This window comes from Manacus vitellinus, unplaced genomic scaffold, assembly GCF_001715985.3.
Source record: "Manacus vitellinus isolate BGI_N305 unplaced genomic scaffold, ASM171598v3 scaffold_48_pilon, whole genome shotgun sequence".
Classification (NCBI taxonomy): domain Eukaryota; kingdom Metazoa; phylum Chordata; class Aves; order Passeriformes; family Pipridae; genus Manacus; species Manacus vitellinus.
The window spans coordinates 3010307-3037673 of NW_021940593.1; the positions used below are offsets into that span (position 1 = coordinate 3010307).

A 27367-nucleotide genomic window follows, 5' to 3' on the forward strand; every position below is an offset into this window, starting at 1 on the left:
CCACACCAACACCAGAGATGTGCTCAAGGCTTGTCTGTGCAATATAAAGAGAGTCATCCTGTCTAGTCCCTCCATGTCTCTCCCAGGAAGGATAAAGAACCTCTGTGGGCTGGGTGAGAAGCCAGTGCTGGAAGTAGCGGTTCTATTGTGAGTGCCAACCAAGAGTGGTTGTCAGGTGTGATGAATGCCCTGGGGAGCTGACCTGGGTTTCCAGTGCACATGGCAACAGATCACACCCTGCCCTGGTGGTCCTTCATGTCTCTCCCAGGAGCCTGGAAGTGCACAGGCACTGCTGAGTTCTTTCACCTAACACAGTGCCACTCTTGAGAGGTTCACTGGTGTTTTTCTCCTGAATATGCTCTTGAGAGGACTTACCAGAAGACCTAAACCTTCAGGCACTACCCTGAGGAGATCCCTTGGTAGGATGGACATGCTGTTGCAGAGGGCAGCTGTGCCACAGAAGTGCAATTCCCTGTCCCTGCCTGCAGGCCAGAGGGCTGACACCCTGCAGCCCTTAGACTGAACTTCCAGAGCACTCGGGTCTTACAAGGACAGCTCTGGAAAAACCAAATGCTGACGCTCCCTGGCAGTGCTGCTGTGCTGGGGCTCTTTTCCCTCCACCTCTGCACACAGATATTGCAACTGCAGCTCCAGAGGAGGTTTTAAAAGTGGGATACAAAACTTGCTGAAAAAGAGAGAACAGCTCCTCATTTGCACAGTCTGTGGGACACAGGATGGATATGAACTAAAAATGGCACAAATAACGATATTTCTTTGGGGCAGTATTAAATAAATTTAAAAAAGAAAAAGAAAGTAAAAGCTCACAGTGATTCAAAGTACAACCCTGAAAATCTGCACGTGGGAAACGAAAATTAAACAAAACACCCAAATACTATACAGACATCAAACACAAGAAGCCCAAATTCCTCCAGGTGGTTGGATTCTGTGCCGGAGATCTTGTCTGGGAGATTTCACAGAAGAACCTGTCCAGGGCATTTCCTTGGCAGAAAGAGATGGAAAATGTACTTGCAGTGTGCAGAGCTGCATGAATTGACACACTAGCCTGTGGGCACAAGCTCTGCTGCCCTGTGGGCAAAAGCTCTGCTGCCCAGGAGGGTCCCATAGTGCAGGACTTTGCAGATGGCAACTCAGTGGTCGTAGGACATGATGGTGAGACAGAAATACTCTGCTGAGATAAAAAAACAAAGGTGGGTAGAGCCCTTTCCAGTCATGATATTTCTTGTGCCTGTTACTGAAATGTAGAGCATTTGTCTTCACTACCAATACCACGGAGGGAATAAAACACAGCATCACTAACTCAGATTTCAGCTTTTATTTACAGATTTTAGATGGTAACATTGTAGAGTATTCTTTCTTTTATAAAAAAATATCTTATAAAAGCTGGCTGTTATCTACCATTACTGGAGGGCTGTGCTGATGTCAGTGAGTATCAGTACTCATAGCTTGATTAACTGATTTCTGTTCCAGTTCAGCTTATACCTGCAGTGATTATTTCAGTCAGTTCTGAGAGACAATGACTCCTCTCTTACCTGATCACCTTTCCACTGGACCCTTTCATGGGCTTTTAGGGCTTTCAAATTTCAGTGCTAACACTGACTGCAGCATTAACGTAACAGGACGGAGACATGACAACCAAAAGGGATTAAATATAAAATACTTAACCATTTTACTCTTCTGGTTTTTTCAGCTTTAATTTTGCCTTGGTACCCAAGGAAGTTCTGGCTGTCCCAGCTTGCTTTGCAGTCTCAGCAGGTTTCTTTTTTAGCCTTTTCTTTTTGGAACGCACCAGGTCTTCGCGTCCCAGTTCGACCATTTTTGCTTCCCACGACTTCATTTCGTTCTCGTACCGAACCTTATCATCTTCAGCAAGCTGCAGGTATTGCTGGGGGAAAAGAAGGTGACAGAAGGGGCTTTGTCTGGAAAAGTGCCATGACACAAAGGTGACTTAGAACAACACCTGGGCACTGGCACAGCCCAAGTATTTGCGTTCGCCTCCGGATAATTAAAAAAAAATAAAAAATCAAACTTGCAGAAAAATACAAAACTTTAGCACTAAATTACGGTTATGTCAAGAGCTGCCCACTACTGAAGTGGAAGTTTATTCAATATTGCTACTAACAGCTAAGGCTTTTTGTCTGAGCACTAGTTTGAGAGAGGTGGATTGTGTGATGAACAGGAACAGATATCGCTGCAGAATTATTCCAATTTTTTTCCTACAGTAAGATCATGAACCTAGGGTGTGTCCTAAGCACACTCAAAACTGATCTGGACAAAGGTCATTTGGGAGGAAGAACAGTAAGGTACAGAATACCTAAACTGTGACATTTTCAGATTAGATTTCAGTGTAGCAGCTCTCACTTTTCACATGGCCATGTGCAGATTTGTATTTCAGTATACTGAGAAAGCTGGCAGAGAATTATCCCCCAGACAACCAAAGTTAATAAATTACCCTATGGACATCATTTGTAGATTTGTTGCTTTTCCCTGTCAAAAGTCTTTCTATGAGCAGCAAATTATTATGATAATGTTTAAAGATATCACGTATTGTTAGAAAAAAATCAAATTGTTGCACATTATTTCACCTTTCCCTCTAGATGCTGCTCAGCATCCACTACCAGGCACACTGAACTTCCATCCTATCCCACTGGCTTACATTTCAACAACACTGTGAATAAAATGGTCACTACTGCAATAAAGGTAACAATCTTTTTCGAGTTGCATGAAGATCTCACAGTATTTTCCTCAGTATTATATTTTGAGCAACTTAAGTTCAAGATTTTGTATGAATATATCAACTTTGACTCAAGTTTGTCATTTTCTGATCACATCAGAGCCTCATCCAAATCCACTGACATACCTGCTTTTGAGAAGTGGAGAGTTTTTGCCATGCATCAAATAATTTCTTCAGCTTTGCCTACAGGATATAGAACATGCAACACAGGAGGGTTATTTTAGGAACAGACTGATCTCAGAGGGGTACAGATGAATGCCACACAAGTGAAAGTCAAACATAAACCAATGCAAAAAAGCACAAAGTCACGCAGGTTTAATCCCCCACCCTTTTAATGTAGGCAAATAATACACTACATGGTTCAGAACAAGCTGCTGGGCATCATCTGAGCCATGTTTACAGCCCAGGCCTCAGCTGAGTGGAGAAGCCTGCCTTGTACATGGAAAACCAAGGAACCAACTAGATCCACCATCCCAATGTACTGATTAAATGTGTAGGGTAAGGAACATATCAGACACACAGGGGAGGTCTCCAACACTGCTGTAACCCACCAGTGTAGTTTACATCACCCCAAAGTGCAGTTTAGTGCAGAACTTGTGAGTCTGCTGAGGAACTCTGGCATATTCTGTAACACCACCCGAGCTAGAGGAGGTACAATGAACTCGTACTGCAGGAACAGGAGCAGACCACCACAAGTCTTTGAAAAACTTATGTATTTCTACACCAAAACAGAGAGAAGAATAATTCTCTCCTTACAGAGGGAACAGATGAAGTCTGTAAAACTGAAGTGCAAAAAACACTGCAAATATTTTAAGTCTGTGTACCCACACAGCAGTTTATAAAGGCCATGCCAGCAGCAGTATACAGGCAGATCACTGCAGCCCAAAAAAGGTAACCTAAGCAAAGCAACGTGCAGATATTGAACTACTGAACAATTTCTTTGAAAATGACAGAATCTAAATCAGATTTTTCTGAACACAGTGGATCTGTTTTAAAAAGCAATCTTTCCTGGCTTACCGCAGGTGAAATTCCCTCACTCTCTTGAAATTTTTCTGCCACAAAAATGTTAAGGCCACTACGAGGTCTTTTGGGTTTTCCAAGCGCAGTCAATTCCTTTAAAAAGAACAAGAAAAGTTATTCCATCTACCAGGCATGCATTTTTTCCAAAACTAAGCTTTCCGTCTGACTTCGTATTTTACACAAAAATCAAACACAAATTCTTTCTCTGGTGTTTTATTCTGTAAACTGGACTGTATGTCATGATGCTCTCTGTGCTTGTCGAGACTAATGCTAAACTAAACTAAGAAAAGCTAACAACTTGAGTTTTCACAGATATAGAAAAAGCATTTTAAGCTGATTCTTACTTCAGCTAAGTCTTCCAGAAACCAAAGACTGTTATTAAATTCCTCTGTAAGAAAATCATGATGACAGGTTTTCTATTATTCCTCATAAGGCTCCTGTTTTTGCTGTGAAATACAGCCTGCTTGCAGAGAGGAGGGCAGGTGGTGGACTGTGGGAGGTGAGAGGGTGGAACAGAACCAATTTCCAGGGAAACAGAACTGGGTTTCTGCTATCAGAACACTTTGCCTGCAGGGATGATGGCACGAGAAGGAAAGTACAGCAAGTTATGAATGCAATTAAACTTCTTGTTTCCTCCAGTCCTGACATTCCCACTGGAGCCTGGGTGCTGCAAATTAACATCTGCCTAGGCATTAAATATGCTAGCTAAATTCCTTGTGCTGCCACACTCTAAAAAAAAGGACCAACACAATCATTTGGATTAAAAACTTCCTCTAAGTAGAGGTCTTTTAAACCAAATTAATTTCACTTTTGCTAGTTAGGGCAATGTCACACCAGCAGTTTAATTCACAGAGATGAGCAAGCAATAGGTGATTTTGCTACTGGACCAACCACAATGTCATACCTTTATAGATGGTTCTGTCTCTCAGGATTTATACATAAACCAGCTAGAAGGGAATAGGGAAGATGGTCCACTTGAATATGCTAGAAAAGGATACCAGCAAACAGATGCACCTCTGCAGCCCTAATTCACCATGGCAGCAGTGACACAGATAGCAAAGCCACAGAGTCCAAAGAAAGGAAGGAAAAAAGGCTACTTCAAAGAGCTGCTACCTGGTAGGGGTCAGTGAGGTAAGAGATACAAGGCCTTTGTGAAAAGCTATTTCTGGATGTCTTTCCATCCAAAGAAAGTGTTGCTGGTCCAACTGTCTTTTATTACCTATCCTTTCTCTGGCAGCTCAAGGAATAGGGAGAAAAAAAGCACAGAGAAGCCACCTTTAAGCATAAAGATACGTGCCAGTTCTGTGTTCTTCAAGTGCAGGAATGCCACAACATCAGCAATTATATTTAGTCCATGGCATTTTGGGTTTTTTGTGTTTCTTGTGTGTTTTCTGTTATTCTGAGTTGGTTCTGTATTTCTAAAAACACGCTTCAACTCTGCTCTATATACTGGACAGACTTCAGCTTCCTTGAGAGAAAAGAAACTTGAATTTCAAAATGCTTACTCTTTTTGCCCGGAGTGATCTTCTCCTTGCCAGTTGTTTCCTCCTTTCCTCTTTCAGAGCTGCAGCCTGGGCTGGAGTTAGCTGGGCTTTGTATTTGGCCAGCTGCTCTCCATATCTTTGCCAATCTGTCTTTTTTGCTTCCTCGTAAACCTACAGCACAAACCATCACCAGCCTTAAACAGATGCTTTCAGTCCGAGCCACCTGACCATCAGACAAGCTAACACTTCTGATCTATGGGGGAAAAAATTAAGACTGGAAAAAATTACCCTGGAACATCAGATTTTCATCTGTTTGACTACCCCCTGTTATCCATTTCAGACACAAAAAAGGAAAAGCACACAGAGTGAGCAGTCCAAAAGGGATACGAGAGCACCTCGGTTCTACTGAAAAAAGGATACTACTTTAGCTGGAAAACTGCAATTAGTGACTAGCTGCATTTAATTGCTAACTGTAATCAAGGAAGAACAATCAAGGAAGAACGACCACTACTTTCCTACCAGTGGCACTTAAATTCAGCACTGATTAGCAAGTCCTAGAGTTATTTTACATTATCACATGGACCAGCCACTCTTAGAGAAACTTCACTACTTATGACTAAAAGTTAATTTGATGGCTCTTCAATAAATTTACACGTAGCAAAAGAGAGAGTTGGTCCTTCCATCAAAGTTAACTGAGGTTTCACTTACACACATGAAAGCAGAGTAACTTTACAAAACTTATGTTATTATACACCTAATGCACGGTGTACATAATTACCATTTAAAAAGGAAAAACAACCGGTTCCCAGCCCCACAGCCACATGGAGTGAGAGCTGTGCCCTTTCTCTGGCAACAGACTAAAATTATGAAAACCCAGGTCGTGCACAAGTATCAAAGTATCTCCCTGTACTGGGTTTGCATGGCCAGGTGTTGGTAGTGAGGGGTACAGGGCTGGCTCCTGTGAGAAGCTGCTGTGTCCATGGAGCCAATGCCAGCCAGCTTCAAGAGGCACCCACAGCTGGCCAAGGCTGAGCCCACCAGTGACAGTGGTGGTGCCTCTGGGATAAGAGCATTAAGAAGGGGAAAAAGAAAACTGCACAACTTCAGCCTGAGAGAGGAGTCAGATGTGAGAGTGTGAGATTATTTCTACAGAGCAGTGGAGAAGGAGGGGAGGAGGTGCTCCAGGTCATGGAGAAGGTTCCCCTGCGGCCTGTGGTGTGGCCTGTGGTGCAGCCCACGGTGAGGAAGCTGTGCCCCTGCAGCCATGGAGGTCCACAGGGAGCAGAGACCCACCTGCAGCCCAGGGAGGAATCCCACACTGGAGCAGGGGGATGCCTGAAGGGGGCTGGGACTCCAGGGGGTCCCACTGGAACAGCCTATTCATGAGGGACTGCACCCCATGGAAAGGGACCAGTGCTGGAGCAGTTCCTGAAGAACTGCAGCGAGTGGGAAAGACTCACACTGGGAGCAGTTCATGGAGGACTGTTTCCTGTAGGAGGGCCCCAGCAGGGGCAGAGTGGGAAGAGTTCTCCCTCTGAGCAGGAAGGAGCAGCAGAGACAAGATGTGATGGGCAGACCTTAGGCCCCATTCCCCACCCCCCTGTGCCACTGGAACTAGAGAAACAGAGAATGAAACTGAGTCTGGGAAGAACAGGAGGTGCAGGGAAGGTGTTTTAAGTTTTTATTTCTCATCAACCTACTCTGATTTGATTGGTAATAAACTGATTTCCCCAGGTGGAGTTTGTTTTGCCCTGACAGTAACTGGTGAGGGTATATTTTCTGTCCTCTGCCCAGCTGAGAGTGGCTTTGCTGGGCACTCAGTGTCCAGACAGGTTCAACCCACCCCACTGTGGTGTACTGATGTCTGAACCTTTGTACACACACACACATGCTTTTAAAACTGTTGATTAAAAACAAACCAACCAATCAAAAAAAATCACCACACTAAACAAAAAAATCCACAGGGGACACCAAACCAAAGAAAAGAACCACCAAGACTGTACAGAGTTCAAAGAACTCAGGGCAAAGATACACTCTTACCTGCTTCTGTGATGCTGGTAACTCCCTCCAAGCACCTGCTAATTTTTTAGCCAGCTCTATGCTGCTCGCTTCTGTACATTAAAACGAGAGAGCAGGAAAATAAAGATCAACATTGTATCTCTAGTGAGGTTCTTCAGTTTTCCCAAGGAAAGCTGTCACAAGTATCTTTTCCCTGTACAAACATTTTCATCCTTCCATAAAACTACCTTCCTGTGGCAGTTAAAGGGAACTGTAGTATTCTGGGGAGGGGAAAGAGTCACTGCTCTTAGTTCAACCTGGAATGAAACATGCAGTTATAAGACAAAGCACAATTTTAAGGCAGCCATTATCACTCCACAACAATTCAATTTTTTTTTTCCTTTTGAGATGGATCTTTTTCTATACAGTGCAAGATGGTCTGAATTTGGAGGGAAGAAATCAAAAGTAGAATTTCCAGTTCTCCTTTTTTAGCAAAGAGAGTCTGCTGAATTCTTCAAAGCAAGTATAATGTGACTTTATCCACCTGATATAGCACATATGTCCTTCTCCTGTTTTACAGTGATCCTTCTGGGTCCCTTCCAACTCAGCACATTCTGTGATTCTGTAATCTTTATTAAAGTCCTTCATTTACAATATTATTCAAAAGAAGTAAGGTTAAAAAAAAAGGTAATTTCCTTCTCCCACAAACAAAATTGGTGACTTGAGTCTACTTTGTTTTTCAGCTGACTGCCTTTGACTCTGGCTCTTGTACCATGGTCATTTGATGAGGCCTTCAGCCAGACTTGGATTTGTGAAGGGGAAAAGAATAATAATTACAAAACAAAACCAAACCAACCAACCAACCAAACCTCAACCAAACTTAAGGGTGGTGCAAAAATCATAAAAGGTGGTCTTTTCTTGAAAAATCCTTTACAGGCTTTTCCTCCACAATTAAGAAACCAAAAACAGATGAGCTTTTCTTCCACCTCAAATGTAAAGCTCAGCCACCTCAATGGTGGGAAAGCAGAACTAAGCTCTTCTCAGTAACCTGACTTCCAGAATTCTGGAAAAAGAAGACAGATGGAGAGGTTTTAGTCCAAGTAGATGAACCTTAAAACCTTTGAAAATATGATGCTTTGGCCAATGATAAAAGAGAACCAATAAATTATCAAGTTTTTTTGACTATTACCTCTACTGGAGCAAGAAAACCAAAATTTCTCAATTTGTATATAAGATCCAGTATATTTATTGGCAGATTACTCAAATTTTGAAAACGTGGAAAACACTGGTGTAGTATGTAACTACAATAAGCTCTGATAGTTCAGTTCCCAGCCTTTCTGACTGTGGAACTGCTGAATTGGTATCAAATGGTTTTCCCTACTTAAATTTACCTCAGGGCTTGCCCAATATGACCACAGTTTTTTAACCATTTTAACCTTCATTGCAACAGTACTTCAAAACCAGCACAGCTTTCCATTTTGCTGCTTTCTGGTAAGAGTGTCTGCATTGCCTGTAAATAAAGTTTTTTGATAGTAAATTAAACGTATTCACAGAAAACCATTTTCCTCTACGTACATTTACTTCTTCTTCCACTTACAGTCAAGACAAGCCAGCACCTATAGTTTTTCAATTACTAAATATCAAAACAAAATCATATGCACCTTGTTATATCAGCAAAAGTATACTTCAAATGCATAGAGGCCCGAAAATAACTGAGAACCACAAATCACTGTTAACATGTATTGCCCAGGTGAGACCTTTCAGCAAACACATGTCATACACATGCTCGTTTTTTTGAGTTACGATGCGCAGAAGAGGAAGATAACACACGTGCAGGCAGTAAGTACGGCCATGCTGGACTCGCTTGGGGCATGCTATGGATAAACAGATGGGTTGGGTCTCTAAATTCAGGGTAATGTCTAACTAATGCCTTCAGTTCCTTCGCGCGGTTGGTTTCGCACACAGAGGCTGCTCTGGCTCCCGGCTCAGCCCTGCTCGGGGGGCGCGGGCCGTGTGTGTCCCCGCTCCCGCACAGAGCAAACCGCGGGCCCCGCGGACTCGCCCCCCCTCGTACCTCGTACCTGGGTTCTTTTCCCTGAACGCCGAACGGTTTTCCATCATAAAACGGAAATAGGCGGTGAGGGGCCGTTCGGGCGCTGATCCGAGCTGATCCCCCGGACAGGCAGCTGCTCCGCCGCGCCAACCGGCCCTGCACACAAACGGCACCGCCGGTCACCGCCACCCCAATGCCGAGGCGGCCCCACGCTCCACGAGGCACCCGCTACCCCGCAGCCCCTGGCTTCCCGCCCCGCACACACTGGAGCTAGAGAGCGCCGCCGCCCCGCTGCGTGACGCAGGCGGCCAGCCAGGCCCCAGGCCCAGCCTCCGCGCCCGGCCTCAGCGCCGCCGCCGCCGCATGCCGGCCCGGCCCTGGCCGCGCCTGCGCGGGACGGCCCGAGGGGCGGGGCCGCGGCCCCACACAAGGTGACCGCGAGCGCGGGGCCGGGCCCGGAGACGGGGCTGGGCCCGGGGCCTGCGGGGAAAAAACTAAAATACAGCCCGGCTAAGCGCTAATTAACTAATTCAGCTGATGAGCTGTGGCCAAAAACCGCACGGTCTCACTGGTTTCCTCTTAACTGCAAGCTTTTGGGTACAGCTGTGTCGAAAAACACACCAGAGCACCAGCCAGTTCTCGGGGGGAAAAGTTACTTTTTTTTTTTTCCCCACAGATGGGAGTAATGTTTCAGCTCCGATTCCCCGCACCCCCCACCCCCTTAAAAGAGCGTTTCTATAAAAAGCATTAACGGAGTTGTGAAGGAGCAGTAGTGATGTTTATCTCCACATTAAACCCAAGGACCTCGCTGAACGAGTGAAGTTCTGAATCATGTATTTATAATTTCATTCCTATAATCTCAAAAGCAGAAAGGCTGAACTGCTACAAGGATCATAACAATCAAAGACTTGTGATGATGCTGTTTTAGAGGTGTAAAGCTAAGACATTCCTTTTTTAATGTCTACATATGCTTACCATGCCTTACCACACGGGTGTTGGGTTTCACATCCTTCTGCTGCTTTCATACTGTGAGGCAAAGTCATTCTCAGAACACATCAGAAATATTACCACTTAAAGTAAAAATGTTTTCAAACCACCCCTAACACAAACTGATAAACCAAAACAAAGTGAGGATCTCAAAACACAAGTCAAACTTCCAATTTTCATACAGTTCAGTACAGGTATTGCAAACATTTAAATAACTTCTAATACAAAGAGCTTACTACTGATCTAGAAAAAATAAAAGCTCTGGGAACACACTGGGATGGTTGAAGCTTTTTACCACTATTTGAGTAAGAAGTGTAAACGATGGCTTTTCCTTCCTAGCTACATTGTCCTGGTTCACATATAATGAAGCACTTTATAACAAAAAAATCCATTTATTCAGTTTGCAAACTGAACAGGGATATTTTAAGATTAATAGAGCCACTCTCGATCAATCTGTTGTTTCAAATATCATTACATCATAGATAAAACTGTAGCACAGAAATTACATTTTCCCATATGTGACCATTTAGGTCAGTAAATTGGCAAACACAAAGATGAATATTCCACTGGTAGGGAAAAAAGCTCCTGCTGTGCACACTTACCACTCATACCCTAAATTCCAATTTAGCATATATTAGAATAATAAAAAAAACCCCAAATCAAATCTATTTCTCATCTTAAAAATATATTTTATGTTGAAAAATTTCCCAACTGGAAGTCAGTTTTCTTTCATGTGCAAGGTACAGAGAAAAACATTTAGTCACCCATTTTTATTTTCGGATAACCAAGAAGAATGTACAGTAGGAAATCAAGAGTTTTTCTGCTTCTAATCTACCTTTTAAAAACAGATTGCCCCTCTCCAGCACTACTGGTTTTCCACATGCATACTCTGAAGCAACTGAAGTGCCAGTTAATGGAAAAGTTACCTTCAAGTGTGAGGAGTTTACTGTAACGTTCTGATATTGCAAATACATCACCTTAACTAAGTGGTTGATGTTGAGACACTTGTGGTTACCTCCTCCATAGATGAATATAGGTGTAAAATGGCCTTAAACTACTTGAAATCCTATATTCAGCAATGGGCAGAGCATGCTAAATCCATTAGGCTAAAGCTAGCATAAAAATTAATTGCAACCCAGTTCTAAGCAGTACATGATGCATAGTTTTATTTGTCCTTCTCTTTATAAGACACATGCCCATATACTATTGGTGATTGTCTAATGTTAGAACAAGTACTTTAAAGATACACGAGTTAAAGTAAAATTAAAAAAACCCCAACACAAGAAAAGTAGTAGAAAATGCATTTTATTTATATGGAAAAGGCTACATTTGGATTTGTAAAAGGTCAAAAGGATAGTGTTACATCAAAAATCAGTTGTGAATAGCAACGAAATGGTTACATATCTCTCTACATAGCAGTGCAATTAGTTCTCATTGCAATAAAATTAAGTATGCAACAGAATCAAAACGAAGTGTTTCTCCATAATCAGCATACAAAGAATTACAGTGCAAAGATCATTTTAGGTTTTAAGAAATCTGCAGTCAATCTTTAGAATATCCTAATGTGTGGGATACTCCAATTAATTTCATTACTAGCAGTTGTATCTTGTCAATACTGTGCACACGCAAGTAAGTCTAAAATGAAATTACTGACATTGTAAATAAAATATTTAGTCTATACAGTAAAAAAATACAAATCATTAAGTGAACTAACAAAAAGAAATTTGAATACACTTATGAAACAACAACATACTTCAATGACAAACATACAGTATTCATCACATAAAACCAGCTACTTTTCCCAGCAAAAATAATTCAGTTGCTTTACAACTGCATTACAGATCTTGTAGTCTGAAGATGCAGGTGTCCAGCTCTTAAAAACCATAATAAATGTCTTCTGCAAAGCATACAAAGAGGATAAATATTCTTATCACAGTCATAAGGTTATTTTTGGAAGTTTATTCTCCCTTGCTCCAGAAACACACTTACATGGGTGAAAAAAAAATTCAAGGGGAGTCATGTTACATCAAAACCATAAATTGTGCTCCATTTCCTTCTAATTTTGAAAAAACCCTAGAATTTACAGTACTCTGTGGTATATGAAAAAGTCTTCACAAGTTTACATTGCATATTTCTGAGTCCATTCTCTTGCATGTCTGTTGTATCTGTATGTGCAGAAAGAAGGCATGACATGAAGAGCTGTTAGTGATACATTGACAATGGCCACCTATTTACTTAATACAGGTGTTATTGAGCTTTTCACCTCTGAGCACTGAGTCAAAGAAGTTAAAATAGTCTAAAAGCCAAAAAAAAATATACCCACTGTATGTTCAGTTTCTGAGGTTACCTATTGCAGCTATTCAGACTCAGAACCAATCTCACAGGTTTGCATTAAAATGCATATCATTGTGCCTACTTAATTTGCATTTCACAACCGGTTCCCTTATTTGTACCTTAACAGGAAATTGTTGTTAATTATTCCTAAATGCAAATGTTATTAACAGTCTGACAAAGTTCACGCATTTTAGTTGCATAAAATTCAGTATAATCAACTGGAGTTTTATTCTCCTTTCTGCCCTGCCATCATCATTTCAGAACTTGAAAGGAAAATTTTCTGAAAAGCATTTTTTACTAGATTTTAAGTCTTTTCCTTCTGGTATGAGGCTGCTTAGCAATCCCAAAGATAAACGACCTTAGAGAGTTCACAACTTCCCCTCTGATCTTTCTGTTTGCTACATTCTGCTTTCCAGACTAGATTCACTTTCTCCTGGGTCATCCAGAGAAAAATGCTGACAAAATTTTAAATCTGTTTCTTAAGATCAGTATAACAACTCATGAACTAAAAGGTTTTCTTCTTAAGAATATGCTACCATACAAGTCTTAGGATCTTTACTTATACTGAAATATTCATAGATAAATGCTATGGGGTAACCAGCCATATAATTAATTTCCTAAATTCAAGATGAGATAAAAGTAATTTAAGAGGTGATCAGCTATAGTCAAGACTACACATTGTCTCACTTTCTCTAGCAACGATTAAATTTCGAGTTTTGGAGAGAAAACACCTTCACAAACAGGAGGCACAATAGCTGAAATCACTAGTAAGTAGGTAGGTAGACAAAAGTTGAGACTCAAATGGGGAGAAGCTGATGCATAACATCCTCAATTTTAACACTGCCTGCTTTGCAGAACAAGCTACAGAGTTCAAGTGGTCCAAAAGTGAGTTACATGATTTGACTGTGACAGACAGTGAACTGTCAGAAAGAGGCCATTTTAATAATTCTTACTCTAGGGAGAGAAATACTAGACCACAGACTTCCATGTAACTTCTACATCACTCTTTTTTTATCCACTGCTCAAGGTGAAAACAATACTCAGATCTTCCTGAACCTGTGACATGTGATGAGCCACAGGACACTAGCATAACACTGCAAGAAGTCTTCATGGCTCAGTACTGAAGACAATACAAAAAATAGGTACCAAAAAACTCAGCTAACCAAAAAGTCAAAAATTCTTCTGTACAGGTTTTACAAACAGAGGATTGCAGTAGCAAGAAACAACTCATGTTTGGGAAATGTTTTTTCATGCAGTGAATACAAGATGACACACAGAAGTGTGATGGTTTTATGTAACTAAGTACAAAAAATTAGGTACCCAGCAACACCTATGTAGGCATACACAATACCTACAGGTTTTCTACTTGCCATAGCTATTTTCAAGATTTGAAAATCTAATCCTAATCCTGTAGAAATCTATGAAGAACGTATTGCTAAAGTTAAGATAGAAGGCGCTTAGCAGGTAACCATCTGCAAGTACCACATTCACAATTATATATACATTATACTCACTTTTCCTTGTCTGACTTGTAGATCTGTGCAATATCTGGTACTAAAGGATCATCTGGATTAGGATCACAAAGTAAGGAGCATATGGACAATAAAACTAAATAAAAGAGACACTAGATTAAACAAGTTAGTTTGCTTTATTCCTATAATACATTAATATATTCCAGCACACTGAAGGAAAGTGGTGGAAGATTGGAAAAAGAATGCATATTAGTATTAAGCTGTCATACAGCAATTCTGTTCAGAAATGTTTATACAGCATCATTTTTTTTATGGCCTAAGTAAACAACACCTGATACTAGCCTAGAGAATTTGCAACCCATGGACTTGCACCTTTTGTAATGATCTCTCTCCCACATTTTAACCTAGGAACATTAAACAAACTACAGACCACACAGTCACATATAAATATTTGCTCTAACTAAGCATTTCACCTGCAATTATTTAATATAACTAATACTGTTAATATTACATTGTCATGCAGTACTCTATACGTGCACACGCTTCTCCACTCCTGTGCTGACAGTTGTTCTCTCAATCATATGAATACTTTACTTAAGCATGACTTCCATTTTGAAAAAATGCTTAATCAGCATTATATGCAGGTATTCACTTACAATTCATATTCACTTCCTGGTATTGAACCAAGGATGTTTGATGTTTTTCAGGAAATTTCTATTTTTATACTCAGAACTAAAAGCATACAAGAGTACCCAGTTAAACCATTCTAAATGTGTTGTGAAAGGGAACTTAATGCTACCATAAGAACCTGCTGTAGAATATCTTTTTCCCCCCCCTGCTTTGTCTTGTTACCCAAGAGCCCACACCTATTTTCAGCAGTAGCAAGTTTGGCCACTTCAATACTGACATATTTATTAAGTGCCAGTAATATTAGAAAATCGGGTTAGAATACACAGTCACACCAATCAGAGGTGCTATCAGTATGTTTTAAACCTTTCATTCAGTAAAACAAGGACTAGAAAGGAGAAACTTCCATGAGTCCCTGAAATTTTCAGTTTATAAAATATTAATTTTCAGTTAATAAAATATATAACATGGAAGCAGGTTAAAGGCACGTCACATCAGAACATGAGACCAGCAGACTGCTCTGCTTTATAAGCGAAAGAAGTGCCCAACAAGATAGAAAGGTGCTGAAGATCTAAAACCTGAGAGTTTTCAGTTGTACATGCCAAGTGTTAAACCTGAATGCCAACTTTCATTTGCTAAATAATTAGAAACAAGAAAATTTTTGCGTATCTACAAACCAACTAACTTCTGTGAAAAGCTGATACCGAGGACACACAAGAGTAACTCAGCAAGACACAAGAGTAATTGAGCAATGACTTCAGGAAACAGTGTTAGACTTGGATTTTATACAGCTTGTCAGATTACTGCACCAGGCTGTGTGCATGAGAAGTTGCTTTTCCAAGAAGGGATGGCAACTGGACTTGCACAGACCAATTTCCATTGGATAAAGACTAACTTTTTTTTTTTCTTTGCTTGTACACCCAATGTAATGACACTGTTCTAAAAAAAGACAGGGTTTGGAGAGCTCCCAAGCACAGAACAAGATGTGATACTGTTTAACCTTTTGAGTCACATGGGAAATTCTGTAATGACTTAAGTGTGCCTTAGCATTTTGAAGGTGGGTGACAAAAAACAACAGCAGCCACATTTTAAGCAGCTTTTGAAGTGACACAAAATGCCTGCAACAAAAGAACTGCTTAACTATTAATTCAATGTTCCAGAAATCTACAGTGTTTAACTAGAGAAAGTTTAACTACAGGACAAGAATATTTTAATAAATATTTTACTGATGACTTTGAAAGGAGCTACATTTTAAAATATTCACCTTACGGAGGAACGCAAACCAGAACAATTTATCTCATTTTAAAATAAAGTGTAATTAAGACCTTAGCCCACACAAGGGTGCTCAGGCCACCCAAAGAGTCATCCCAGGCAATCACCTAAGCCCACACTTGTCACTATCAGGGTTTTCCATTTACATCCAAAATCATTTGACTTTGAAGCCCTGCTCACCAGTTCCTCCTCAGTTCTGTGTGACTGTCAGCTATAATACAGAAGTTGCATTTCAGGCTGATTGGACATTTATTACCTTACTCAACTTGTTTTAGAACATTTCTTTGCCATGCACATGTTTTTCTGTAATGTGACACTCCCAACAAGCTGTTCAAGATCTGGGATCATAAAAAGAATTCCAATGGAATTTGCCCTTTCTGAAATGTGCAGGATAAACGAGTCCCCACTGCCACCTTTAAGACAGTGCAGTAATACAAGAAAAAAATGCCATGGCAATTTCATAAATGCATTATCAAATCAGTGAGCTTACCTTTAGATACAGTCAGAGCTGGTGACCATTGTGATCTCAGGATATCAAGACAAATACTCCCATTACTGTTTATGTTTGGGTGATATATTTTTGTTGTAAAAGCAATCTGTAATAAAAAAAATAAAACCAAACCAACTAACATAAAATTATGTTTATTACATTTGGAATCCTTAACATCATCCCTCCCTTTCCAGTCATACTAGATCTGCCAAGACAACTTTTTTACACTCTTATCTGTCATCCACAATGAACATGTGGATTGCTCACCTTTCTGGTTTTAACTTCCAAAATTAAGCCTCAAAGAACTAAGACACAGAAACAAAGTTTTGATCAAAAAAACTGTGATAAGTTCAAAGAAAGGACTTACTTTTGGTGGTTTGAAAGGATAGTCTGTTGGAAAGTGTACTGTGAGAAAAAATACACCCCCTTGATATGCACTATCAGGCTGGGGAAAAAAACAAAACAAATAAAACACATTAACATATTTCAGCCATTTTAGAGCTTCCCTTTTCAATGCAGATAACCTTCCAGAGCAAATCTGGTTTCTCCCCAGTACACAGCCCACTGTGGGCCGTATCCTGGGAAGGCACTGAGGGAATGGAACCCTCCCACTGGCCTGCAGAGCTAAAGTAGAGCCAGTCGTGGCTACTACTGCAGAGGCACAACACAGCTCCTGAGCCCTGCCCTGCTGGGCAGAGAAAAGGAGGGAGCAGTGTTCCACTGGGGAAGCTACAAATCTGCAGAGCAATAGCTTCACTGCACTGAGGGGAACACAAAAACCACAGCAAGTCCTCCAAATCCTGTCGCTGTGCAAGAACCACAGCTGCTCCGATCCTCCTCCAGCCTTAAGCTACAAATATACTTACCTTAAGAAGTGGTTTCTCTTTGCAGAGGCAAAGAGTAGGATTTTCCAACATAATTCAGTTCATCATGATGACATCGGGGAGTTTTAAAACACACAACATCTTTGTGACCTGTACAAATCTGTGAACATGCATTTTGTTAGAAAACATGTGCACAGGTTTCCGTCCAGGTTGCACAGAGCTAATACAATTAACTCAGTTGTAGTCATCTGGTGAAGAACTCTCATTTTTATTAACAAAAAAGAAAAAAAAAAGAGTGGAAAAGTCTTGATGCTGAATGATAGAGAGCAGTTCTGCCATTTCTGATTAAGGGAAAGAAGAAAACCACTCTCATTACATGGTAAGTTTAAAACAGCAACATAGGAAGTCAGTCTCAGGAAAGCTGCAGGAAGATTGAGGTTTGGGGTTCTCTTATGGAAACAAAGGCAGACTGTTTCTAAAAATCTTTACCTTGGAAATTAATGGTTTTAGAGATGACTATATGACTATAAGAGGTAGAGCCACAAATGGTCCACTAAGACATGTTTTCTTACACCTTAAAGTGCAGACAGTGTTGCAGTGTAAGGCAGGTTATATATAGTCATACTAAGTCAGCATTAGGTAACATCAGAAGAGGTTGCCACAGTAATTCCAATTAGGTTTGAAAGGACTGCTTGCTTGAATACTAAATGGATTTTTCAAAGTTAAAATAAGCTGAAGATGAGACAAGTTCAGTGTCAGAGAGGAGGCAAAGCGAAGTCACACTGTTTTATGAGCAAGGTATATACAACAAATTGATGACATCCATAGGCAGAAGAGGTTACCCTACTTCCACACAGAGGAAACGAATTCTGAAGGTAAGCTTTAGTCCTATGTTTCCATCAGGAAACATAGAGGATGCACATCCCTAATTTCCTTTTGTTATCACAATAAAGGATTAATATCTTGAGATATTCTCTTCCTGTATCTCTGCAGACAGGGCTGAGAAAGGTTGGCAAGAGATGCTCATTCTTATCCTTAACTAGAGACATCTGAGTAACCTGAAGCAAAGAAAAGAATACTTTCCACTACAGAATAGGAAAGGTAAACTGCAAGCTGGAGAAGAAAATAGAATTTAAGCCAAAATTTATGTTGCCCTCACTCATGTCATCAGAGTTATTCAGGACAGAGACACTACTGATGGCAATCAGCACATAAGCTTTATTAACTCTTCTTTGCTGCTTTGCTGTTGACCCTTTATCTCAGTGCAAAATGGATTTTATATGTGAAAGAACAAGATTGTTCAAGAAAAATAGCAAAAGCATTAGTATAGTGCAGAAAAACAGTTGCTGCTGGGCCACTGACAAGTTGGACAACAGATTCCAGCACACCACTGGCAAATTAGTGACTGATCTTTCACTGCTTCAGAACAGCTGTGCTGAAAATGAAGAAATAGTCTTAAAGGAGACACAATTCAACTTTTCTACAGCATGCAATGCTGCATCTTAATGGATTAAGTATTATCTCAAAATTTCACCTCGCACAGCAACTCAGCTCAGCATCTGAAGCAGAGACATGTCTTTCCAAATGAGTAAGTCCAAAAGGAAAACACTAGGAATACAAATTCCTTACCAGGATATTGAGAAACACACCTTCCGTCCGATCACGTTGTTCTTTATTCTTTTTTTGCTAAAATTCTTTTCAATTTTCCTTTAAAACTTTCTGGGTTTAAGTTTTATTGTCCTTTCTTATGTCATTTCCTTGACAAGGGTCATAATTAGGGTCTTTACAGAGCTCCCTCAACCCAAGGAAAGCACCTTTCTCTCACAGAAACCAGCAAAAGCACCCACGACTGCTGGCCTGTAATTTGCAGAAGTCATCTGCTTTTGCCAGAGCCACATCACAGCCAATAATTAAAATAAGCTCTATCTAAAAGCCCCAAAATCACCCTGTGCAACTCCACTCCTGGAGTTACCAACTTTAATATTGGATTTCACCTACTCTTTGTCCTTTCAGATGGATGAATCTCCCAGAATTGATCTGATCACCTTTGAAAAGCCAGCTCTTTGCTTTGTAGGCCCCCCTACCAAATCCACCACCACAGCACGGATTTCTGAAGGTACAGAAAGCAACTAGTACCAGACTACCACGAACAGCATCACCCTAAATCTTCAATCTATACACAGCACTGCTGAATGTGACTGCTAGATTTATAGAAACCCAAATGAATTCTTCCACAACAAAAAGAGAAGCAAGGTCTTACATTCTAAGGGGCACAAATTATATACTTACAGGACCCATAATAGTTGCTTGCCAATGAAACACTGAAAGTAAAAAAAGATAAAAAATTAGAGATTTTTCCAAGCTTTTTCATAACTGAAAAAAAAGGTAAAAATCTGACTATGTGCTATGAAAAGCTTACAGTCATCTCCAACAGGTCCAGCAGAACAGTGGGCCGGTGGGTCTCGCTGCAGGTCACTCAGTTCCTGTAAGAAACACAAAAATTTGAAAGATACCTGTGTGAAAATACACACACCTGGCAGCATCCCTTCAAAAGTAAGAACACAAACCCATTTTATTGAACCTGTGAGGTTTTTCTCGTGGCATTTTGATAAAACAATCAACACTTGAAATGCACATTAGGACTGAAAAAGTTCTTTTGCCAGATGGTCTGCAGCTAATACTATGCTAGAAATTAATATCTGAAAGCATTCAAGAGTTGCAACCAGGTTCATAGTAAGGAGGATATTCTTAAGTAGACAGAAAAAAAAGAAAAGGATTTCTTAATTTGTCTGTAAATTCACTGTTTAATTTAGAGTTATGTGCTAATCTGATTATTCCTTTATCTTTTGATTTTACAAAAGTTTCTGCATTGGCCTAGTCTATGTACATTAGCTAAACCTGCCTGGAGATTATAACATAAAGGTCCTAACTAAACTAGAAACTAAAGGGAAAATATTAGTTCTTACAGCTTTTTTATTATACCTTGATTTAATTCCCTGAATGCCTTTTTTTTTTTAAATGACTACTAAATCACTCCAAAAGGAATTGGAAACTTAAGCACTCACAGAAGCTTTTGTGGGCCAACTGATTTATTTTTCTAGCAGGAGTCCACACAATGGACTAAATTATTAGTGAACTAATAATTTAAAATTATTATTTGATTACACAAAACCAGCTCAGTTTTTCATCTATCATTGCTATTATCAAACAGAAAACAAGCCATGCATTAATGTTAGTTCATTTTCCTTGTTTAATTCAATATACTACGTTTGATGTCTGAACTTTTACTGTACTAAGGATGAACAACTTTTTCCAATTCTAGGCTGACAGGAATTGTGCTGGGGTAAGTTAATGACTACGTGTAAATACTTCCTTTGAAATAAGTTAAAAGATAAGTGCTAAATCAGTGTTTGTAAGTAATTCAATTCATTACTCAAAACATATGCATTTAAGTCAACAGTGGACATAAGCAGACCTGCAAATACCTCGAATTTACTTTAAAGAGTAACAATTCCTACTCAAAAAAACATTAGTCAAGGCAACTATTAGTCAAGGCAACAAAATCAAGGTTTAAATTGAAACTACGTTTAACTCAAGTGTAGAATTTGTGTATTTAGTGCGATCGGACCTTAAAAATAATTTGAGGCATTAAAAATCTGCACTTCTCAACTTCTGTGATATATTTTTACATTTATGACAGCTGGTAAATATTTTAACTCAGTCTGCCATGCATCTGGCACCTAAATTCAGCCAGACTTCACAAGTCCACTCTTGGCCATGAATTCAAAGAAAGGCACTGCACCATATCTTACTACATCTCTGCAGTCACTTCTCAAAATGTTTGTGATTTAAAACAAGAGAGACACTTCTTTCATGTACTGAAATAGCTCAAGTTGCCAACTAGCATTACTTGTCTGCACTTTAACTTTATTCTCTTGGTGAAACTGTATGTTGGTCCAGAAACAACACTAGACTTTAACTAATAAAGGCAATAGAAAAATGTGCAGTTCCTGTTCTAATCAGAGGATTCAGATTTTGTTGAGGAGTGATCCAGAGCACCAGCCATCTGTGCAAAGCCAAGCCACTGCCAGTGCACACAGGGAGTCAACCAGTGTCAAGTTTCCAGCAGTCACCAGTCCTCACAAACACGACCAGCAGCAGTGCTGTTACAGCCACTGTCTTCTCTAATTTGCAACTCAAGATATAACCTAACAAGAGAAGATGAAGTCTTGCATACACACTAAAAAAAAAAAGGTTAAAAATAATAATAATAATTAAAAAAAAAATCAAACAGCTACACGAAACTGTCTGCCAAAACAGAGAACTCAGACTGAAAACCATGCATTTTATAATGGTCATTGTTGATTACTAGATTCAAGGCAACGATGGGGAAAAATACGTAGCTTAAACTCATCACAAAGCCTCTAAAGTATATGCAAACATTCTCTATACAGATGCAAACATCCAGGCAAGCACTTTAAATTTAGAGTCCCAAGTCTGTAACAGCACTCTCATTTGCTAGATGTTCTCCTTGAGATCTTTACATACCCCAAAACCCACACAAATTGGTTTTCTTTCAGATATACATGTGTACTTCAGAACTGGCAGAACTGGGGAAGGCTTCTCTGGTATACACTTTCAATTTGCTCAGGCTAAAGGCCTGATTTTGTTCATGATAAAAAACCCCCATCTTTAATCATACCTTGATGAGACCCAGAACTATCAACTCCTGTTATTAACATTTCCTAATAACAATGAAGAAAAGCCTCTCTTCAACCAACTTCACTAAATGAGAGCAATGTTCACAAACACATTCAGAGACCTTTTGCAGCTAGGAAGCAAAGCCAGAGCAAACTTCAAAACCTTCATAGTGAAAATTCAAGCCTTATTTTGCAACCATATGAAATTACATACTGAAGCTAACGTGGTTTAAAAATATAAGTGGTAATATGATCAAATTTGCAAATTGAAATGGACCGTATGAACAGTTTGAATCCTTACATTCAGAAATTCCAGATCAAGCTGTGATAAAAAAATAACTATTCAGCTTTACATTGTAAATAATGCTGTTTAAGCTTCAGAATCAAATCAAAATTATCTAAGATTTAGCCTTTGAGCTTCCCTACACCTTTTGAAATGATGTAAGGAGATAGAATGCCCCTGAACCAAACTGACTTGCCAGAATTGAACACTGCAGAACAAGTGTGAGGAGTCTCTGAAGTAGATGTAAAAAACTGCTTCACGACTTCACATACTCACAAAAGAATTATTTGTACAGGGAATTCTTGTATTCAATGTCTCAAAAATGCTCTTCACGAGAACACCAAAACTTTGCTTTGTCAAAGGACAAGGCTGAAGATTTACAAAGCTTCATGTGCTGAAACCTCACCAAGGAGGGCAAGAGAACTGCATGTGAGGCACTACACAGTCAACACTAGAGATTCCCCTGTGATTTTAAGTTAATTGCTTAGAGCAGCTTTGTCCATACTTTATGGATTATCATCATGTAGCTCCATGATGCAGGTCTTGTTGCTTCAAGGCCTGGTCTACATGAATATTTTTAGTCACTAGTATAGAAAATGCTGGTGCAAGACTTTGATGTACACATGCTAACAAAGGGGATCTATAGCTCAAAGATTCACTTTCAGAAGAGAAAGTCACCACTATAAATTACAGTGTACACTGGTGCAACATGTTTTGTCAGAATACACAAACCCTAAGTTCTGCCTGCAGGAGGTGCATCAGAAGTATCAGTTATTTTAAACACTGGTGAGTATCACAGCATAAAAGCATCTGTCAAGAGCTCCAACACAGGCTACACTGTCCCAGAACAGCCAGGATAAGCTATACAGAGAAAAACAGCTAAGCTGGGAACTTGAAGGAATAAGTCTTCTGATCCTCTCAAACATACAAAATAATACACGGTAGAATAGAATACTGTTGGCTAGAATACTCCTGGAGATGGACACAGCAAAGCTTCCAAACTACCACCTTTCCTTGCACCACACACACTCCAAAACACCCCTGTAGCATCATGAGACAAAAGTTTAATATTCATGTTTAATAGCTGTGAAACACAGGCTACAGTACACGATAAATGCTGGAGACATTTCTGACTCTGCAGACCAGTGTTCATGGTCAAAGAATAATACAGGATGTATTTCATAACAGTATAGAGTTGAAGACTGCAAGGGCAATTTAACACTTACATTCTTGATTAGCAGCCAGGCTTCTCTCCCAAAAAGCTGCTAGAACAACATTGTGAAGGATACTTCGATAACAAGGAGATAAAGCTTTTCCACATAGTACTCAGGGATACTCAGTGACTATGAGCATGAGTAGTAAGAACAGCAAAAAAATCCCTAAAAGTGTCTTTTTTTCCAGTTTAAAATAATCAGAAAAAAGACTGCAGATTATCAGAAGCCCAAAATGAACTGCACACAGCATCACTCCAAGTTGTTTTCATTCTCTAATCAACACAAAACCACAAGCAGAACCTTTTGCCACATCATTATTTAAAATATAGAGGTTTATCTTTGTCAGCTATGTTCTTCATTTCTTGCACAAAATGCACTGTAGAATGCACTGTAGACCACAGACTCATTTCCTACCAACTCCATGCATACACCACTGCTTGGAACCATTTGTTCCACAAAAAGTTCCACAGTGGTCATACTTAAGACTACTTTAAGAATTCTCTGCTCTTTATAAATTTGGTAACTGTAGAGCACATATTTATCAGAGCATTTATTGATATAATTGTTAGTCAGTAATAAAGTATGTATTCTATTTCCATACATGGTTTTAATGCAAAAAAAAAAAATTGCTGTGATATCACAGCTGATATTTTGAAAGCAAATTAAAACACGTTATGTTACAGCCAAAAAAACCTGTCTCAGTATGTTTATTACCATCTAAAGACAGCATGTTTAAAATAAAAATCTAAACCACAAATATCAATAAATTTTGAGTCAATTTACAATAGCAAAAGTTATTTGCAACATAAATTTTAAAGTCTCTATGTCCTGTTAGCCTACACATCTACGAAACACACATTGAAGCAGATACATATAACTAAATGTTTGAGTGCTTCTGTTCTTACTGAGTTGTGGCAGAAAAACAATCAAGCAGTATGTACCAATAAGATAAAACAACAGCTATTTTTAAACCAGTCTTCGAATCTATGGTTTCTAACAGGTTTCAAAATCTCTTCCAAAATCTCCTTAAGTCCAATTTTTTCATGCCTGTGACAAAAGTACATACGTATTTGTTTTGTAAGTATTGCAAGCCGGCCTGAGCATTAACAAGCACAACATCAACTGCCCATTAACACTGGAACCCCAGAAAAATGGCTCTGCATAAGACAGAGGGGCAGAACAGCCCTACACACTAACTTGCATAACCTGCCAGCCTGAATTATTTTCCACCTCACACAAAAGCCACGGCGTCTCAACTTCCAGAGGTGGGAAGAATACAGGCTTCTTTGCACAATACCCCTTCTCAACTAAAGATGACACGATTTGTTTTGTTTTCAGCATTTGCAACACCTGGAATTTAAAATGCCCACAAAACCACGCATTATTCTTTCAGTGGTGCATCACAGACCACAGAGAAGCAGCTCCTGCCCCAAGGAGCATCTATTCTACCCCACACACAGCGTAGAAATACAGTGCCTCTGTAATGCAATGGCAAAGCAAAGCACTGTCAAGGTAAATGAATTCAGGTTCCTCAGCTTAAGATGAGTAAGAATCCCCCAACCTAAGCTTCTCTGAGGAACTCCAAGATGAATCTGTCATGGAGGCAGCGCTGATGGCAGGGCCTGCAGAGCAAGGCTTCATGTCCTCGTTGTTCTTCCACTCGCAGGACTAAGATCAACATCCTTCCATGTGCAGTTATCAGCTTGTTCACTGGTTACTCAGTTGCCCACTTTTTAAGGAAGCTCCCAAGTGAAATACATTGTTCTGTGACTAATGTATAGTCTTGAAGTCCATGTGCTGTCCTCCTTTGAGGAGTCACTCAAGGCCGATCAACCGATGGCAGGGTGCAATAAAACACATCCCAGTGGCAAAACGACTCAGAAATCAGAATCCCAACCAGTAGGAGAAGAAATATGCTTACTAACATGTCTGCATATTATAGCCTTGCCTCCTCTGTAGGAGTTATCATACTGAACACACCAATTATTAAAATTACTGTGAACAAACAATCAGGCTTGCCACCAAAATCCCTTAGTTGTGTTCAGGCACAATTCTGCACCACCCTAAATCCACCCAAGCTTAACTTCAGACAGTATGTCTAGACTGACAAGCTCCCAAGCAACACCACTGTTTTCTAACAGGACTTTGTTCTCCAAAGAATTCCTCTAGGCACTCTGTGAAACTATGAAGTTCTTACAGCATTTCCTCTACTCCAGATCTTATCCCTTCCTACCCCTTAGGATACAACATAGCTGTCAGCCTTTATAGCCAGTCTGAAACATCAGGAAGTCAGACAGGATAAACACACCATCATACAAATACATTTCATCTAGCATTAAACTTCCAGTTTCGTGATTTTCAGGAAAGCTCTATTTATTACAGGGACATCAAAACAGTTTGCCTTTTTGAACTTCTCCCCTTCATTTTAACTTTCTATTTGAAACAATCCTATTTCCTTGCCACTCTCTCTCCTCTTCTAGTACTCCAGAGACAGGCTGGTGGCCAAATCCCTGTAGTAGAACGTTTTTCTTCCCCTGGAAAGGCAGCAGAGAGTGATGAGGGTAGTTAATGAAAAAAAAAAAAAAGAAAACCAGCAGTAGTCAATTCTGCAGCAAACTAGAAGTAAGCAGTAACTAGCTCTGAATTTAATCTCTACTCTTCTGGGAGGTCCTTACCCAGTATCTCTTCATGTTCTGTGCAGAAGTTACTGCATAACCAGGACATTTCATACTACCTTGCAGTCAGCACGTTGGAAAGCATTGCTTTATTTGGAAAGAGTAGAAACAGAATCTAATAAGGCTAACAGGATGAAAGATACTTTCATAAACAGTGTAACCATAATTTCACATGTATCAAATGCAAAGTTCTTAAATGCCACACTAAAGAAAACTGTGGGTTTCCAAATCATATGGAAGTCTCTAAAGCAGAAAGAAAAGTTACACAGGGAATATCATAAAAGTATGAAGAACAATCCCATTCTAGCAGAACCTCATTTGGAAAGCCACAAACAACCACTCCAGCTCAAAAAATACCAGATGATCAGACTTTCTTTTGTCTGTTTACCTCAGAAGAACGAAACTGAACAAGAAGAGATGGTATTCAGAACAGAGGTGGGAAATTAAAATGGCAACAAATGGTAGGCCATTCCCATAATAACTAGAAGCATGACAGAGTTACTGCTAGAGAAAAATCACTGTAGTTATTTATTAATATTTGAGAAAATGGTCAAATGGAACGTTCTCAACAAGTGATATGAAGTAACAAAAATCTCCCTTAATTGCACTACCTGTAAAAGTGTAAGCTCTGTAGCTCGAGTCATGACTACCAACTTCTGGTAGAAATCCATCCAAGTAACTTGGTACCTACTGCAGGGTGTCCTAAATCTGCTTGCTGTGGGGTTAACCGGTCACTGTAGAATCCTACTTCTGCAATACCAATGGCTTCAGGAGCAAAAGGGAAGCCTGAACAAGAAACTGGAGGAATGTCACAGAGCCAGGATAGCACCAATGCCGACTAAACACGGCACGTCAACAGCAACCAAACACCGCAGATTCTTCATCAGGGCCACAGCACCAACCTTAACTCCACTGCTGTGCTGGCCACCCGCGGTGCTCTTTTTGTCTGCACTGTACAGCGACCAGCTCGGCCTTGCAAAACAAAAGGGAGCTAGGGACTTACTCCACAACTCGAACCTGGCCATTTTAAAATATCAGCCCGAAACACTACAGCCGAGATACATTCCAGCGTCACACCAAACACCGTGCTGACAGCACCGCTTAGCCTGGAAGACAGCTCGGGCACAGGGCTGACCCAGCCGTGCACAAAGGGAGCCCGGAGTCCGGACGAGAGATACACCT

General features: G+C 40.1%; 2 protein-coding genes across 9 annotated transcripts in view; both read right to left on the reverse strand.

Moving 5' to 3' along the window:
• Window positions 1–1318: 1318 nt before the first annotated feature.
• On the reverse strand, window positions 1319–9471 carry TFAM (transcription factor A, mitochondrial). The gene is made up of 6 exons (XM_008931935.3): window positions 9336–9471; window positions 7297–7367; window positions 5278–5427; window positions 3770–3865; window positions 2879–2935; window positions 1319–1903 (listed from the first exon to the last, which is right to left on the reverse strand). The coding sequence occupies exons 1-6, from the start codon at window positions 9373–9375 to the stop codon at window positions 1688–1690; spliced, it is 630 nt and encodes a 209-aa protein (XP_008930183.2). The 5' UTR covers window positions 9376–9471; the 3' UTR covers window positions 1319–1687.
• Window positions 9472–11583: 2112 nt separating this feature from the next.
• Window positions 11584–27367, reverse strand: part of UBE2D1 (ubiquitin conjugating enzyme E2 D1) — a 20837-nt gene continuing 5053 nt past the window's right edge. For 4 of the 8 annotated variants that reach the window (XM_018079903.2, XM_029962584.1, XM_018079901.2 and 1 more), the window contains exons 3-8: window positions 19733–19796; window positions 19603–19634; window positions 16857–16934; window positions 16490–16595; window positions 14143–14236; window positions 11584–12459 (exon numbers count right to left, since the gene is read on the reverse strand). In XM_018079903.2, coding sequence (XP_017935392.1) covers window positions 12414–12459; window positions 14143–14236; window positions 16490–16595; window positions 16857–16934; window positions 19603–19634; window positions 19733–19796 — 420 coding nt within the window. In that variant the 3' untranslated portion in view covers window positions 11584–12413. Of the gene's footprint in view, window positions 12460–14142; window positions 14253–16489; window positions 16596–16856; window positions 16935–17355; window positions 17474–19602; window positions 19635–19732; window positions 19797–27087; window positions 27362–27367 lie in introns of those variants that run through there. The other 4 variants (XM_029962586.1, XM_029962585.1, XM_018079900.2 and 1 more) reach the window with 3 other exon arrangements.